General features: G+C 35.2%; 1 protein-coding gene and 2 non-coding genes across 3 annotated transcripts in view; 1 reads left to right on the top strand and 2 right to left on the bottom strand.

Moving 5' to 3' along the window:
• LOC121419133 (serine/threonine-protein phosphatase PP1-beta catalytic subunit) overlaps positions 1-15,090 on the top strand; it is a 28,669-nt gene extending 13,579 nt beyond the window's left edge. The window contains exons 3-8 of the mRNA XM_041613453.1: positions 147-377; positions 2,976-3,080; positions 3,455-3,526; positions 8,053-8,204; positions 9,491-9,625; positions 10,620-15,090. Coding sequence (XP_041469387.1) covers positions 147-377; positions 2,976-3,080; positions 3,455-3,526; positions 8,053-8,204; positions 9,491-9,625; positions 10,620-10,718 — 794 coding nt within the window. The 3' untranslated portion in view covers positions 10,719-15,090. The remainder of the gene's footprint in view (positions 1-146; positions 378-2,975; positions 3,081-3,454; positions 3,527-8,052; positions 8,205-9,490; positions 9,626-10,619) is intronic.
• Positions 15,091-15,748: 658 nt separating this feature from the next.
• TRNAS-GCU lies at positions 15,749-15,830 on the bottom strand. Its single transcript has one exon. It is a non-coding gene; the product is annotated as a tRNA-Ser (tRNA).
• A 2,486-nt stretch (positions 15,831-18,316) lies between these two features.
• TRNAS-GCU lies at positions 18,317-18,398 on the bottom strand. The gene has a single exon. It is a non-coding gene; the product is annotated as a tRNA-Ser (tRNA).
• Positions 18,399-18,563: the final 165 nt, after the last annotated feature.

The raw sequence follows: 18,563 nt of genomic DNA, 5'->3' as shown, positions 1-18,563 counted from the left end.
TTTAGATATTGGCTGTTGCACTTTTTTTTTAAGATTGGAATGTTAAGTTATGATACTTTGGAATAATTCACATAAATGGCCGTTTTATCAAAGCTTTGAATATGCGTAAACGAATAAAGTTTCTGATTTTTTTTCATCCTGCACAGGTGACATTCATGGTCAGTACACAGATCTCCTTAGGTTATTTGAGTATGGTGGTTTCCCACCCGATTCCAACTACCTATTCTTGGGTGACTATGTGGACAGAGGGAAGCAATCCTTGGAAACAGTTTGTCTTCTCCTATCCTACAAGATCAAGTACCCAGAGAACTTCTTCCTCTTGAGAGGCAACCATGAATGTGCCAGCATTAACCGAATCTACGGCTTCTACGATGAATGTGAGTACAAACAGGGGGTGAAGTGGTTCGAGATGGATGGGCAAGCTCGTAGCTGGGGCGGGTGGTGAGGTTCGGTCTAACACCATAGATTTTCCAAAGCAAGAAAAATAGAAGAGGAAAAACAGGTTCCCAGGTCCAAAGTACAAACTACATGTACATTGTAGGATGATTTTTAAGACAAAAAGAAGTGGAAAGAGGGAATGTCATCATGGCGTGAGAGGCAGTAACCATTTATTAGGGGAAAATGCTGACTAAAATGAATGATGATGATTATAATGATTGAAAGTTACCTATTGTTATTGATAATTTTAATAATTGTTCATAATGTGCCAGCATTAATCAGTTGTGATGGCTCAATTAGAGGTTATGCCTCATGAACAGGAGGTTGTTGGTTCAATCCCCCTGGTCAAGTCATACCATAGAATAAAAATGGTAGGCCTATCCTCTGCCTTCTGGCCAGGCGCAAAATGTATAAAATATTATGTAAAATTCAGGCCTGTAGGCTGAACAGATCATGAGAGCTGAAGTCACTACCCTGGATAGATAAGTCATTGTTATTATTATGATTAACCTAGATGTACATGCATTATAGCTTTCATTAAACAAGGTATTGTCCCCTGTACATTTATCTGAAGATTTTTTTTTCATCAATCAATGCGTGTACAGTATAGCAGCATTTGATAATGCAGGGTTCATGTTTTGTATGTTTAGAGGTCATGTTCAAATTAACAGTATTTCCTTCAAAAAGCACTTTTTTCTCATTCTTCATGCATCCTGATACGTAGTTCCGTTCAGGATGTTTCTATTTGATCAATATTCATGTTACAATGATCATGAGACTATAAAATCCATTAAAGGCAAGTGTGATTCATGGATCAATTTATTTGGTATTGATCAATATACCATGCAGATATTAGCTTTCTGTTAAAAGAGGTACAATGTACATGTATGATGTTGCCAAATTCCCTTTTCAGTTTTTGAAAATGTATAATTCATTGCGGGTTTTATCATATTTTCATTTTATTTCCAGAAAGTGCCTGTTGCCAAACTTTTTATGGACATCTGTTTTGCTATTGAACAAACATGAATAAAGCCAAGGTTATTTCATTAAATTAATTGTATATCTTGGAAAATTGAGCTAACTTGTACTGTATCTTAGACAACAGACAGTTATTTTGATAATAGTCACATGCAATAATTACAAACATCTGGAGGGTTATCCTTTGCAATCAACAATTAACTTTATTTAATTAATAATATTCTTTCTTAATGAAAAGAAGTTGAACACTGACAATGATTTTTTTAAACTTTACCCACTCCTGGAGCTCCTTGCAAAACCTGTAAAATATTGATTACAACTAGTTACATGTAGTTGTGTCCGACCTATTTCCAGATCAGAGATAGAATTTCAAATTCACTCTTTTTTTTCTTACATTTTTCTCTTCAAGCTGATGGCAAGTTTGGTCTCAGTTTTGATGCTTTACTCGAACATGTTTTCCACTTGTCACTGAGACTTTGTTAATTTCAGTACATATGTAAAGTATTGAAAAGAATATTCATATATCCTCCAAATGTATGTATGTAGATAATCAAGAAAATAAATCACATGTCTTGTACATGTACAGTATGTTCATCATGCATCATGACAACATATGGAATACATCAAAGCTGAATACATTCATTGCCAAGTAACTAATCGCCCCTTCAGTCTTCTTAAGCAAATACAATGTAGTAAGATTTACAATAATTGCTGTTGTTGAGGTACAAATTACATGTGTACATATTTTTGTGCAAAAGGGGAAAATGGTTAAATAAACAAGAACATCCTGTATGATGTTGTATGCCATCATGTTGATTGAATAGCATTATATTCATTTCCTTGTTAAAAAATATGTACTTTATCAATCATTGGATTGGTGGACATTATTAATATCATGATTTCATACTTTCAAACATGTACATACACATGTATGGATGATAAATTAGATAATGAGGATATATCATAACTGGGATGACTTGAATTAGCATAAAATTTGCATTATAAAATTTGCATAAAATTTGCATTTATTGATTTGGGAACACAACTTTTAACAAATGATCTAATGACATTTTAAGTAGTGTGGAAGGATCTACAGTATGTGTTATGCAACCTATTCCCTGTTTCATAAATCCTGTTACAATTCATGAATGAGCTGTTGAAATTAGGCATCTCATTGCCTCAGAGCATTCTCATCATGAAAATATAGCTTGTTTAAAAATTTGAGACAAAATCACTTAATTCAGCAACTGGCACACAATGTTTTTTGCTACATGTACATGAAGAAGAATAACCAATGGTAATTTGTTTGTTTAAAAAAAAATTATATTGTCCCAGATAGAGTATTCATAATTCATGCAATGTACATGTATGTGCACTATAATTCTTTTTTAATTCAGGTTTCGGTTTCACTACCTTTGTTGTTACTGTACAATTTGTACAGCACATGTACATGTAATTGTGTACTTTTCTGTACATTGGATAGTATATACAGTCTGCATGCTATTGATGCAAAACATTTTATGTGCTTTTAAAAATCTTTTTGAAATATTCATTTTCAGGTAAGAGGAGGTACAACATCAAAATCTGGAAAACATTTACAGACTGCTTCAACTGCTTGCCTGTGGCTGCCATTGTAGATGAGAAAATTTTCTGCTGTCATGGAGGTTTGTATACATGCATGTACACTCTACATCCCAAGTTATAGACCATGTTCCATCAAACCTAGAAATTAATTAGACATTATCATCATTAACTTCTGAAACCATATCATTTGATTGGCCAAAAAGATATTTTTATATAACTTATAGCGTTTGTTATTGATGATTGTTTTTTTTAAACAATCCCTATACTTAATCTACACCTCTATCTGAACCAAAAGCATAAGAATGAAAATCCCTGTCCTTAACTTTTTATAATTTCATTGTTCTTCACTTGATTATGATATTTTGTTGTCAATGATCAAATTAGACTTTCAGTACTACAGCTATATTGTCATGTGACTTGTTATGATCATGTGATTTGTTCTGCTATTTCTCAGGTCTGTCACCTGATCTACAGAGTATGGAACAAATCAGGAGAATAATGAGACCAACTGATGTCCCAGAAACAGGTAATGGTTTTTCCAAAATACTTTTAAGGCAAAGCACCCACTCCCCCTCCCCCCCAAAAAAAAAAAATAAATTTTAAAAAATCAAAAATTCTTAGAGCTATGCAGAGGTAAAGCATATTATGATTGTTATTGTGTAGGTACATGTAGAGGCTATGACAGTACACATACATCGGTATCTATATCTATGATGTACATAGTCATGAAATAATCAAATGGAGTTACGATACCTTTAGATTTCTTACAGATAACTGTTTTGCTCATGAGCTTGTATTTTTAATACCTGAAGCATGTTATTCACATAAAAAATTCTGACTTTTTTGTGATTTTGCTCATTGTCATGGCTAGATATTTGAATCCAGGTAAACTGAATGGAAATACATAATTGATAGAGCATATCTTTTATCTATCTAAAGCAACAATAGATTTGATTCTTTTTAGCTAGCAGAGATGACTATGCTTTTTATACCCTTTTGTGCTCTTTTCGCAGAGATATGATAATGAAGGTTTCATGAAAAAGTTGCTTATCTAAAATTATTACAGAAAGGATATGAAAAGGGGGAGGGGGAGGGGAAAAACATAGACTTACATGTAGAATCCCTTTCTTTAACACTGGAATTGTGAAGCTATATGATTATTCAGGAAATACACCATTTCCTTTTTATGTTACGCCTCCCTTTGAAGGAATTCATGGAAATTGAGACTTGTTTACTCCAGAAAGATCAAGGTTTAGATTATGCTTTAATCTTCAGATTACATATACAACGATACGCATACATGTACATTACTTAAATCTCACTACCAGTGCATGGGACGGGAATATCTACCATATTAAAATAGTGTATTTTAGCCTTCCTTATTAAGTCTATTTCCCTGAAGCCGTCACCTCCCAGCTCATTCCACCGCAATACATGATGCACATCCTGTGTCTATGTAATGAGTCATTACATAATGTCTAATACTGACAGGATGCTCGTTTCCATCAGCCAGAGTTTTCATTTCATCCTGCCCTTTCTGATCAGGCAAATTACTCAATCTGGGACCGTTGCAGACAGAGTTGCAATCAAACACAACTCAACTTGATTTTCAACAAATGAAATGCTATTATTTTGGTCTTGTGCTTGATTTGTTGAGTTGCGGTTGAACGTAACTCTTTCCGCAACGGGCCCTTGAATTGTCGCCGGGTTATTTCTAATGAAGATGCTATGTAGCAGGCTGTTTTGTTGTATTCCTCTTTTTAGATAACAATAACGAGTCAACTTAGGATGATTTTTTTCGAAGTAGGGTTCTATTTGGTCAATTATCTAGCTAATTCTCAGATGTAGATGCACTCACTCTGGTTTTGGCTGGGAAGGATACATTCATGACAACATATCACACTCAATTCAAACAAGGAATAAAAAATGTGCATGCCGATTGAATGTAAGGTCATATTCCATACTCAAGTGTGAATTCCCCCACTCTGATTAGCATGGGGTTTCATACATCTCAAGATACATATCAATGAGGACTTACTAACTGGTCTAAATCAAAAGTTTGATCAGACTAGGTCTGATGGAGAGCCATCTATTGTTGTCGGTGTGATAGGGAAGTATCTGAATGCTATTTACAAGAGCCAGGAACTACTCAATGAAGAGTGTGTAAACCTAAAATTAGAGACGGGTTAGTTTTGGTTTGGAATGAATTGAGTAGTGTACACACATGTGTATCATTAGGGGGTTGGAAACAGCTGATTTTATGTCTGTGTTAAATACATTTATTTTCATGTGATATTATGTTCACATGATTAAACTATTGGTCAGTTCTGGCACCTGTTTGTGTAGGCTTCCACTGCAAGAGTAAATTTAAAGACGTTTCAAAACTCAATTGTGTTCAATGTTGCATTTGTGATGCTCAAGGTCGTAAAATTTGAGCTGATGATCGCGTTTACAAATGCATCTTTTGACGTTTAAATTTCCTCTGAATCATGATTTGAAAGACGTTTACTTTTAAGACCGAGAATACAGTAGAGGACACTGAACATACCGTTTGTTGTCTCACCTGCATAGCAGAGTGAGACTATAGGCGCCGCTTTTCCGACGGCGGCGGTGGCGGCGTCAACATCAAATCTTAACCTAAGGTTAAGTTTTTGAAATGACATCATAACTTAGAAAGTATATGGACCTAGTTCATGAAACTTGGCCATAAGGTTAATCAAGTATTACTGAACATCCTGTTAGAGTTTCATGTCACATGACCAAGGTCAAAGGTCATTTAGGGTCAATGAACTTAGACCATGTTGGGGGAATCAACATCAAAATCTTAACCTGAGGTTAAGTTTTTGTCTCACCTGCGAAGCAAAGTGAGACTATAGGCGCCGCTTTTCCGACGGCGGCGGCGACGGCGGCGGCGGCGTCAACATCAAATCTTAACCTGAGGTTAAGTTTTTGAAATGACATCATAACTTAGAAAGTATATGGACCTAGTTCATGAAACTTGGCCATAAGGTTAATCAAGTATTACTGAACATCCTATTAGAGTTTCATGTCACATGACCAAGGTCAAAGGTCATTTAGGGTCAATGAACTTAGACCATGTTGGAGGAATCAACATCGAAATCTTAACCTGTGGTTAAGTTTTTGAAATGTCATCATAACTTAGAAAATATATGGACCTAGTTCATGAAACTTGGACATAAGGTTAATCAAGTATCACTAAACATCCTGCATGAGTTTCACGTCACATGACCAAGGTCAAAGGTCATTTAGGGTCAATGAACTTTGGCCGAATTGGGGATATCTGTTGAATTCCCATCATAACTTTGAAAGTTTATGGATCTGATTCATGAAACTTGGACATAATAGTAATCAAGCATCACTGAAAATTTTGTGCAAGTTTCAGGTCTCATGATTAAGGTCATTAAGGGTCAATGAACTTTGGCCGAATCAGGGGTATCTGTTGAATTACCATCATAACTTTGATAGTTTATTGGTCTAGTTCATTAAACTTGGACATTAGAGTAATCAAGTATCACTGAACATCCTGTGCACGTTTCAGGTCACATGGCCAAGGTCAAAGGTCAATGAACTTTGGCCGAATTGGGTGTATCTGTTGAATTACCATCATAACTTTGAAAGTTTATTGGTCTAGTTCATTAAACTTGGACATTAGAGTAATCAAGTATCACTGAACATCCTGTGCGCGTTTCAGGTCACATGACCAAGGTCATGTAAGGTCAATGAACTTTGGCCATGTTGGGGTTTTTTGGTGAATCTCTGTAAGTTTATTGGTCTAGTTCATAAAAAGTGGACATAAGAGTAACCATGTATCACTGAACATCTTGTGCGAGTTAGAGTAGTATTCAAAGTCAGCACTGCTGCTATATTGAACCGCGTGATGCAGGTGAGACGGCCAGAGGCATTCCACTTGTTGAAATGTCATCATAACTTAGAAAATATATGGACCTAGTTCATTAAACTTGGACATAAGGTTAATCAAGTATCACCAAACATCCTGCATGAGTTTCACGTCACATGACCAAGGTCAAAGGTCATTTAGGGTCAATGAACTTTGGCCGATTTGGGGGTATCTGTTGAATTACAATTAAAACTTTAAAAGTTTTTGGATCTGATTCATGAAACTTGGACATAATAGTAATCAAGTATCACTGAACATCCTGTGCAAGTTTCAGGTCACATGATCAAGGTCAAAGGTCATTTAGGGTCAATGAACTTTGGCCGAATTGGGGGTATTTGTTGAATTACCATCATAACTTTGGAAGTATGTTGGTCTAGTTCATAAAACTTGGACATAAGAGTAATCAAGTATCACTGAACATCCTGTGCGCATTTTAGGGCACATGACCAAGGTCAAAGGTCAATGAACTTTGGCCATAATGGGGGTATCTGTTGAATTACCATCATAACTTTGCAAGTTTATTGATCTGACTTTAGAAACTTGGACATAAGAGTAATCAAGTATCACTCAATATCCTGTGCAAGTTTGAGGTCACATGATCAAGGTCAAAGGTCATGTGAGATCAATGAACTTTTGCCGCATTGGGGGTATTTGTTGAATTACCATCCTATCTCTGTAAGTGTATTGGTCTAATTCATAAAACATGGAAATAAGAGTAACCAAGTATCACTGAACATCTTGTGTGAGTTTAGTAGTTTTCAAAGTCAGCACTGCTGCTATGTTGAATCGCATGATGCAGGTGAGACGGCCAGAGGCATTCCACTTGTTTCTCATTATTATATCCACATTTTGTAATAAATTTTTTCAATCATAATCCCTGTTGCTGTTTAAATTTGGAAACCGACATTGAACACACTCTAACTGTTCATTATACTCCCCAAGGAGTGGACATTATGAATAAAATGTGTGCAGGGCAAGTCAGAATCTAATGACCAGGGTAATGATGTACATGTATTTGTAAAATGTTAAAGAGACATACTGAAGTGATAAGTGCTATGTGAATTAAGTGGAATAAAAGGTTTGCTAATAAAGAAAAAAAATCTTAATTTGATTTTTTTGTGATTTCTTTGTAGGTCTTCTGTGTGATCTGTTATGGTCAGATCCTGACAAGGATGTATCAGGGTGGGGTGAGAATGACCGTGGTGTCTCCTTCACATTTGGAAATGACATCGTGACCAAGTTCCTCAACAGACATGATCTAGACTTGATCTGCAGAGCCCACCAGGTACAAACTATGAGAAACTAGATGTAGGTGGCTTTAGGTTTGTGATGCAACTCATGTGATGTAATTAGAAGTATCTGTTTGCACAATATTTTTTGCTGAATAATCACATCACAGAAGTTTGCCTCATAAAACTAAAGATGCCTGTTATGGTTTAAATGTGCAATTGAAGTCAAAACAATCGAAATACGGTAAGCCAGTAGTAGCATCATAACTCATCAGCTCGCTAGATTGTGGAAATCTAGGCTTATTGCTCATGATAGCTTTGTGACTTATCCTTGTGGGTGCATTATTCGACCAATTGGCATGGTCTGTTTTGTTTACAGAGAGACAATGCATACTCCTTCAGTCACACCAAGTCTTGCATATTAGTTGTAAGGCACCTCCTTTTGCTCATCGCTCAAAATTGCTTTCTCATACACATTACATGCTATCCCCATATAGTTTATACACAATATCTGCTGATCTCATGCTGAGTCTTGATTCTTGCCTGAAATCTCATTCATTGCTGATCTTTGAACTTGAAATATCTTTTTCTTGAGGATATATTAAGATTTGCCAATGACTTTCCATAGTTTATAATAATTACGACATAGATACACTGTGCTGCACTCGACCCAGGTGAGGTAAATGGGTTCCAGCAGGAAGAAATTCCTCAAAAATCTGTGGCACCATAATCTGTAGACTAGCTTAGCTGGGGTAATATAGGAGCGCCTTCAGCACCTAGCAAGGTGGATATGTGCGCTATACAAATCCTATATTATTATACAGAGCCATAAGACCCCACTTTTTTTTTTTTTAACTTGATATAATTAAAATTATGCAATAACAGTAAAAGCTACTGACATCATTTACTTTGATTGGCTGATGGTTAACCTGTTATAGAAATTGTGCATTTGACATGTCTTTATGAAATGGAACCAATGTCTAGACCAAAATAAGTATGACTTCAACCTTTTTGATATTAGATGTTAATAATATGTTGAAACAAAGATCATTGTTTACTTATAAATTCTAATAGATAATACTTAATATGTTTTTATGCAAGTGCATTATAATAACTTGATTATATTTTTTATCGGGAATGAATTAAGTGCACCCAATTTATTAAGTACATTTTATGAACTCGAAGTGTCTTATATAATAGAATGCTTTAAAACCATTCCTAATGGGATTTGGATGATACCTGTACAGTGCCTATGGGGATTAGAGGATCCATTCATAAACATATATTACTTTTAGAGTGAAAATATGCATCAAGCCATGTATTTAATTTTGTTCTCTTATAGGTTGTGGAAGATGGGTATGAGTTCTTTGCAAAACGTCAGCTGGTCACGCTGTTTTCAGCTCCTAACTACTGTGGAGAGTTTGACAATGCTGGAGGAATGATGAGTGTAGATGAAACTCTCATGTGTTCGTTTCAGGTAAATCCCTTTAATCTGTCATCTCTTCTATTAACTGTGTATAATCAAATTAGCTTCAGTTGTATCTGCTTTTACCGATGACTTTGACTTATGTAACCCCAAAAAAGCAATAGATCAGAGTGAGCTGTCTCAACAATTTTAATTAAAAAATCAACGATTGCATCAAATTCACAGATATTTAATGTAAATATGATTTTTTTTTAGGCTACATGTATAAAGGTTAAGAAAACTGCAAAACAAACTCAATTAAAACAATCCCTGTATGAACATAAAATAACAATCAAACCTGTTTGCAATGTCAGTTTGGGATTTAACAGTTGTGTCTACCTGATTCACAGTATTTGACTCTTTAGTAATCTAAAATTTAAAAAATTGCTGTTTAAAAAAGATTTTTTAGTAATTATGAATCAGAAAGGGGAATGTGAATTATAAAACACTGAAGAACACAATTTTTTTTCTTGTAAAATCCCTGAAAACTTGAGACATTACCAATACACCTTTAAATTGAATACGCCTTTTACACTGTGTTCAAAACAGAATTACCAATGGTCCATTTTTTTACATCCTTCTAACTTTTTTTTTACTTTATTCTTACTTTAATTTACTGAACTTAGGTATATGCATCGGACACACTATCTTGCTTGAGAAAACATTCTTTCTGCTCAGTCATGAAGTTAAACCTGTTAATTTCACTCGCAAGTGTGTAATGTTCTATAAAAGTGTCAAATATTTTCATTAAAAGATAAAAAAAACAACAGTCAAAATTAGTGACACCCTGTGTATAAAGATCACCTGTCAATAAAAGCTGCACTGTTTCTGTGTATATTTCTTAGCTTATGGTTTCCCATTGACACTACTGATACTCCTTACATATTTTCTTCAACACCACTTAGCTTTGAAGACCCCCCTTTTTGTTGGTGCCCTTTTAGTAGCAATTCAAGCAGATATCTGTCTATCTTAAAAATCTTTCTTTCAATGTGATTGACTTCCTCAGATCCTGAAACCATCAGAGAAGAAGGCTAAGTACCAGTATGCTGGAATCAACTCTGGTAGACCAGGTACCCCTCCTAAAGGACAAGTCAAAAAGAAGTAGGGTCCTTGGCAAAGACCCCCTTAATCTACATAACCTTTCTTAAAACAGCCCATGAGGGCGTGCTCTCTCAATTTACCCAATGGGCACTGTCATACGGATGCAAGTAACCTCGTTTGTCCAAGATGGGTGGAGATGATGGCAGCAAATAAAGTAAATAGAATGATTCATCTGTCTACAAATCTAAAATATTTTAATAAAACACAAAAGGGACTCATGCAACAAGGAACATTTGTGCACTGTTAAATGATTGCTGTTTATGACGAAAACTATGTGAGTTGCTGAAGTTTGCATTGTTCTTGAGTGATTTTGCAATTAAAAACTTGCAAACTAATGTAGGCCCATAAGGAATGCATTTCATGCAGGTTTAATGCCTGATATTGTGGTCTTATGGTCTGCATTTGAGTGCATATTTTCAATTAATAGGTCACAAATCTTTCATGTTTATAAAATAAGTAGCAATTGTAAACTTGACTGCCATGGAAATATAAGGGGAAAAAATAAATCCGAATTGAAATAAAATGGTATTGCATCTCATTTATTCTTTGGTTGCATCAAACTAAATCAGGAAGCTACTATGAGATATGGAAAGTAGCTTTGCATTTTCTAGCCAGACGTTTCCTAAAGTGAACAGCTACACATGAATGGGATGTAAATGGGAACAGAGCTGGTTGCTGTATAATAGTAGGAAGGCCATTGTTGTGATATGTATGATCATATTTACATAGAATAGGTATGTGAGCGGAGGGACATGTTCACATTTGAGTTTTGGACTGTGCATATAAACTGACTGCAGTTGACTTGATTATGAATTGATTCTTTATATATTAATTACCATTTTAACAGATTAACAAATGCAGTCTTGGAAAGGGAGTTTTTTCATGCAGTGTTTATACATAGACAAACATGAAAATGTGATTTATTACTTTGTACATAAGACATAGAGAAAGTGTGAACACTGGTATATTTCTGTAGCAGTGTGTTTTTACTGGACTGCAGCAAAATAGGGTTTATTAAGATATTTAAATGTGATATATTTATTATTAGCTGTGTATATTGATTTGATGTTATCTCTACTTATTTAGCATAATGATGATGTAAATGTTTAGTTATCCATCTTATGTCAAGAAATGCAAAGACCATGAAAATGAATTTAGGGCTTTCTTATAACTTCAATTTGCCAACTGATTGCGAAGCAATGGGATTCGATAATTTCGTTGAGGCTTGGTATGTAGAAAGTTGTTGAATCTTGATACCCGTGTTTTGTAAATGATACTCAGTTTTAGAAATAATACAAAACTATCAACTTTTGGTGATTTTAAGTTCAGGTTTCATTTTGGTGTTCATGTTGATGTTAGCAGTGTACATGTTAACAGTTTAGGTGTTGGTGTTTATGAATGATATCTGGCTCCTACACTGAGCATGGGTTTATATATGACATACACCACTCACATTGATAGCTGGACACCTGCCTTCAATGAGATCAATCCGAGCACCAGTTTCATTTTTTGTTCAGTGCTGGACTGGTGTAAATCACAGACACTGGAAGTCAACACCAAACTTGAAATCGCCATCATTGAGATATTATGCAACACACTACCACCTGTATGACCAGTAGTGAATATTATGATAATGCTTTCATTGAGCATTTTAAGTGTTTCAGTTTCAGATTATGTTATAGATACCGATGGTAGGTGGAGCCTTGCAGCTCTTACGGAATCCCATTTTTAACCCGTTGCCTACTGAATGTAAGTGGCCTATTTACAAAGCCTTTGTGAATTACAGAATCCAGTAGTCAACTGGTTAGTTTAGCCAAAATCAGTTGGGTACGAAGGATAATTTTCTGACTTTCAATAAAGAGTGTTAGATGTAACTGTGTAGTAGTTGGCACCTCACACTTATGGTTTCAAATACCAAAATAAAGTAAAAGGAAATTGCAAGTTCACAAGCATCTTTGTAGTCACAGTTTGGTAATAGATTGTTAAGAAGGATAAGATTGCATGCTGTTATATTTGGATTAGGACAATTTTCAAAAAAGGGGGCTGATTTTTGTGAACTTTATGGCCAGACTTCATGAATGTGTTTTTAATTTGTGATCTTGTACCATGGTTTATGCAGATTTAATTGCTCTTATTAGTGCACATATTGAGGAAGAGTTTAGTAATCAGTGCATGCTTCTGCCAAAATGTTCTAAATCCAAGCTTGTAATTACCAAGGTTAGAGCACTAGTGAGCCTACTGTTATGAGCCAGTGATCTCATTGTTCATACCAATTGATTTACATTAACAATAGACTCATTAATGCTGTAACCTTAGTAAGGGTAAATGAGTGTGGTGTGAGAAAAGCTTGCATACATTCTTGGACACTTCTTGAACTGAATTAAGTGCACGAGTAATCAACACCTGGAATCTGCATAAACCATGTTTTCAAAACACCCTTTTTTAATTCGAACCTAAGTGAGGTACAGATATGCACTAGATTTTCAATAAAAGCAAAGTATTCATTCACCTAAAGAGAGTTGGTGGTGGTATCGGTATCAAACAAATTAGTTCTAAGAGATATATAATGTATTTATATATGTGAATTTAAAATCTTTCATGGCCACATATCATCAAGTAATATATTGTTTTTGTAGTAGTTTCATTTGATTTTTTTCACTCTGAGAGTGGAAAAATAATGTGCCTTGTGTATGTTTGTAAGTATTGTGATATATTATTATCAGTTTTTTTTCAGCTCGTGGCTTGCAGTTCTTGAGTAGTCATTTAGCAAGACATTGATTTCACCCTGATCATATCAATAGGTTTATTTTTAAGGTTTTTCTTCCTCAATTCATGTTTTGATGGGGAAAATATGATGATGAGTTTCTTTCCAGATCATTCTGTAACCATTGTCTTTAATTGGTACATATTTTCCTTCCGCCATTCAGTCTCTCAGTAAAGTTATCCATGCTTTCCACTTAAACATGATGCAAAGTTGTCATTGTTTGTTATTCACTTCTCATTCACATTTTGAAATGGGGAATCAGCACATGCTAATAGAAAATGTGCCTTGTTTAGGAAATAAGTGACCACCCCACCCGTAATGTCATGTTATGTCGACCCCCGTGACTGCAATTTTCTTCATGAAAGTGTAGCCTCTTGGAAAACATGAGTATTTTGCTAGTTCCTCTTTGAAGCCTCCTCCTAACTCCTAGTTGGCTGAGCATAATTGTATTTTATAGAATATCTTGCAAACAATAGGCAGACAGCAAGTTTTGTTATATTTGAATGTTTGTCAGAAAGCATTTGTGTACCTTGGCCATAATACAGTAAAGTGTCCTTGACATTTTTGTTCTTTGTAATATCTCTCAATGCTTTGCTGTGCTCATGTATCATTTTTTTCCATAATAAGCAGTATTCTTGTATATGTTCACAAATGTCCCTCGATGCTGTAAGGGTAGCCGGCAATCACTCTTGGCACAATCTTTAGAGACTTGCATCGCCTTCATGTTTTCTGACAAGGTTCCCTTTACAGAAAGAGTTGTGATCAAACCCAACTCCTAAAATCAAACACAACTTGGTTTTCAACTAATCAAAAGCGTGCAGCCTACACTTGATTTTTAAAGTTGCATTTGAACACAATTTTTCTGCAACAGGCCCAAGGAGTAGCAAGTGAAATAATGAACTATGTTGGAATTTTAAAGAAAGTTTGCTTTCTAAAACTTTGATTTTAGACTTTTGGATATAGATAAATACCTAGTAAATGAGAGGGGAAAAAGTGTAATAGGATGAAGATTGTCTTCTTTGGTCATGAAAATAGCAGCTTCATTGCATATGTCAAGTATTATGATTATAGAGTTCAGCTATATCTGAAAATATGGTGGCTCACCAAGAAGAATTTACCAAATGAAAATCTGATTTTCTCATTTTTTTTATAGCTTTCTTTTGATTACCTTCAGAATATGCTTTCCCTGTCAAATCCCCATATCATTTCTAACAAATTTATCTCAACTTTATTTCAAAACATCTTGCTTTGATTTGTTGCTACACACACTATCTAGTATCCCTGCTCTTTTTTTAAATCAATGATGAATTGTTTTTTATTGTTTTTAACTTTGAACTGGGATACCTATTTGAGTTGTTTTCTTCTCTCACGATGGTGCTGGTTTTAAGACTATTAAAAGATTAATGAAAGAGTAATTTGGGTAAAAAGAATAACAGCTCCCAGGAAAATGCAATTTTAAAGTCGCATTATTTATGTTTGTTTTTTATTTTCTTGGTGATAAACTCTCATTTTGACCCGGAATGGTGATATGTCAATGGAAAATGATTTCAATGGAATATTAAGGGTTTGTTAATTAATGATACATAATAAATCAGAAAAAGTTTTCATTTTATGTGTATGTCATGTGTCCATAGTTGTCTATACTGTGCTATCAGGCATCACCATGAAGAGACATGCACAGAGAAGGGGAGGGGGGGGGCAAATGAAATGTCCAATAAGAGAATTGCAAAGAACAAAAGGAAATGGTGGAGGGGACAAAGAGATGAATGGAAATTATGGACGAGATAAGGATGCAAATATAAAATCCTGCTCATTGTGAATTATGCCTAGAACCAAGCACCCCTTTCCCCTTAATATTCACAATAAGTTCCCATTTAATCCCACCCCTTGCTTTAGGTGCATCTTTTCTCACTTCAAAAATCTACCTTCTCAAATCATGTATACTTGCCAATTATGGGAGCTATGGTGATCTGTATTTGAAGACTGCCCTGTGGCAATAATCTTTATTCAATGTTTAGAGGTGGCTCTTTTAACCTGACAAGTGACTCCCACTATGTTTTTATTTTCTCAAATATTTGAAGATGTTATTTTCCTTTAATACTTGAATCATTCTTTTTGAACGAGAGACCCTTGTTACTCGTGACATTCATGTGATTAAAAAAATGAAATAAATCGCTTGCCTCAATTTAATTTTCAATCAATCAATCAATCAGAAAGCACTCTTGGGGTCAACATTTTCAAATGGAATTTATAAAAAAAATGTTCTGTTGCGACGAGGGTGGGATTCGAACCCACGCGTGCAGAGCACAATGGATTAGCAAACCATCGCCATAACCACTCGGCCACCTCGTCAAATAATTGTTAATAAGACATACATGTATATATTCTTTAACTAGTTCTGCTTCAAATTTCACGTCAGTTTCATCATAAATTTCGACTGGACCATACAACACACATATATTGCGCAATATTCAGGCAATTCCCACGCAGGTGCAGATTACCCATTAACCATAATTAAAAGCGGTTGAGTACCATTGATCTTCACGCAATAGTTCTTACCACTGTTGGCGTTAAGATGGGGAGGGGGGGGGGGGCTTAAGTGGGTCATACCCCATCCCCTCCCCTAAGAAGTGAAAAAGGGAGATAATGAATGCACATGCCGGGAAAGAGTGAAATTTACTATTTTCTGAATATTACATGAAAATATACCAAAATACTTGATCTCAAAATATGCCAAAAGTCTTGATCTTTTTACAAGAAAATTAGGTCACAATTTTGCTCGTTTGCAGTTCGTTAAAACTTTCGCTCCTCCCACCATATCTGGTCCTATCATAATTATTATTATTGCTTAATACGCCACCGAATTTATGCAGTTCACAGTTTTATAAATTATCTATATGGTACTCGCCGTTTTGACAATTATTTTGAATCCAGTCTCGGGCTGCAAGGAATATTTTTTTTTATCATATAAGACAATCATTGAAATTTGATATCTTACCACAAGTTGCCTTTTTGTCGCCTGCAATGAACCACCCCCTCCCATTTTCCTTCTTTTTGATTAGGGTACATTCACATACCAACATTGCCTTCATATACTCTGACTGATAAAAGTTCCCCTTGATTCCTTCCCCTCCCCATTCTCACCTTGGCTCATTTATAATTGCCCTGGCTGCATCCCTATCGATGATCTCTACAGTGCGTCCCACAAAAAACGAAACCGAGAATTATCTATGATTTATTATAACTTAATCACAGATACAACAGACAAATGACCTACCATTGTAAAGCTTAAAATCTCCTCTTTCATCTGAAATTTATTAAATTATTTCTCATTCATGCAGGAGTGAGCAAAAACAATTTGAAGAGGTGATACAAAAAAATCATTTGGCGGGCTGTATCTGGGTTTCAAAAAGAAAACCACATTTTCAAAAAGTTCAATATCGGCTCTTTAATTTGATACCTCAATTACAGAAAATGGTATACAATTAACAAAGTTCTGTTTATTTGAAATAAGGCTTGAATTTCAATAATTTCATAAAAATAAGAGGTGATCTACAGGCTAGCGTTCAAACTCACTTGACACTCCGTTTGTTAACGATCAGCCATGCATCAAGTCTTTTGTTAACCATGCGATAGCTTCTGTGGGAAACCGATGAAAACACATTTATGTAATGAAATTATGGAAATACAAACATTGTTTCGAGGGAACATAACTTTTTTACTTCTTGATCATTTTTTGTGATTGAGGTATCAAATAAAATAGCAGATATTGAACATCTTAGGCATGTGTTTTCTTTTTGAAATTTAGATACCCCCCACCCCCCGCCAAATGAGCTTCTGGTATTCTTTCTTCAAATTGTTTTGCTCACTCATGCGTGAATGTAATATAAGATGAAAGAGGAGATTCTAAGCTTTAAATTGGTAGGTCATTTGTTTTTTCTTGTATTTGTGATAAGCTATAATAAATCATCGGTCAATCTCGGTTTCGTTTTTTCTGGGACGCACTGTATAGTGCATTTTTTTCCTAAGTATGGCACTTTTTAATGAATTCAGGTGTCACGTATACTCGCTCATTTTATGAAAAAAACCCAACTCATTATCTCATTTTCCCTTTCATTTCCATGTTTCTCGCCTCTTTGCAGTGACAGTTTTCATATGAGGAAAAAAAATATGATTTCAACTGACGAGTGATTTCTAAACGGATGGAATTGTAAACTGTTATTCTATAACTGCGTCGAGGGTGGGATCGAATCCACGCGTGCAAATAGCAATTCATCTCGTCATATGTATCAACTCTTTTTGCTTGTTCTGCATCAAATTTCAAGCCAGTTTCATCATAAATTTCGAATGGACCATAACACACAGGTATTGTGCAATATTGCAATTTCCGCGCATGTCGCCCAACTCAGCTCACCTTACTTTTGTTCAAATGTTTGAGCCTTTATTTGCCCCAATCGGGGCCAAAAGGTATTTATTCAAGAAAATTCAAAGTCCAAGAATTTTCTTTTGAGACGTGAAATAAATGAATTTGAATATGAAAATAAACTTTCAAGGACTGGACATCGACATCAGGCCTATTTTTGGGCCTAGAATAGAAGAAATCAATGCTAATCGCATTGGTGATTGATTCAGAAGTGTGTAAGTGCATGTAAAGTATATAGGCCTTCTATTAAACAAAGACGCTTAGAAACGTCGTTCCGATATTAAGCACTATATAAGAGCGAAATATTATTATTATCTCTCTTGTTCTTAATTCATACGTTGCTCTTTGTGTCCAATGCTAACCAAAGTGGGAAGGAAAATATTTGAAGCATTTATTATACAAAAAGTTGCATTGGCGACGAGGATGGGATTCGAACCCACGCGTGCAGAGCACAATGGATTAGCAGTCCATCGCCTTAACCACTCGGCCACCTCGTCAAACACATGTCATATAAAACATTACAGCATTTTGTTATCTGATGAATACTTGCATTATTATTTTATCACAATTTAAACATCTGGCACCACTTCAGTTGTTTGTTGCGCAGGCATGCGCAGAGAAATAATTAACCTTTGAGCACCACCTCTCTCTCACTATATATA

The sequence above is a fragment of the Lytechinus variegatus genome, chromosome 7, assembly GCF_018143015.1.
Source record: "Lytechinus variegatus isolate NC3 chromosome 7, Lvar_3.0, whole genome shotgun sequence".
NCBI classification, from domain to species: Eukaryota; Metazoa; Echinodermata; class Echinoidea; order Temnopleuroida; family Toxopneustidae; genus Lytechinus; species Lytechinus variegatus.
This window is presented reverse-complemented; position numbering and strand designations above follow the sequence as displayed.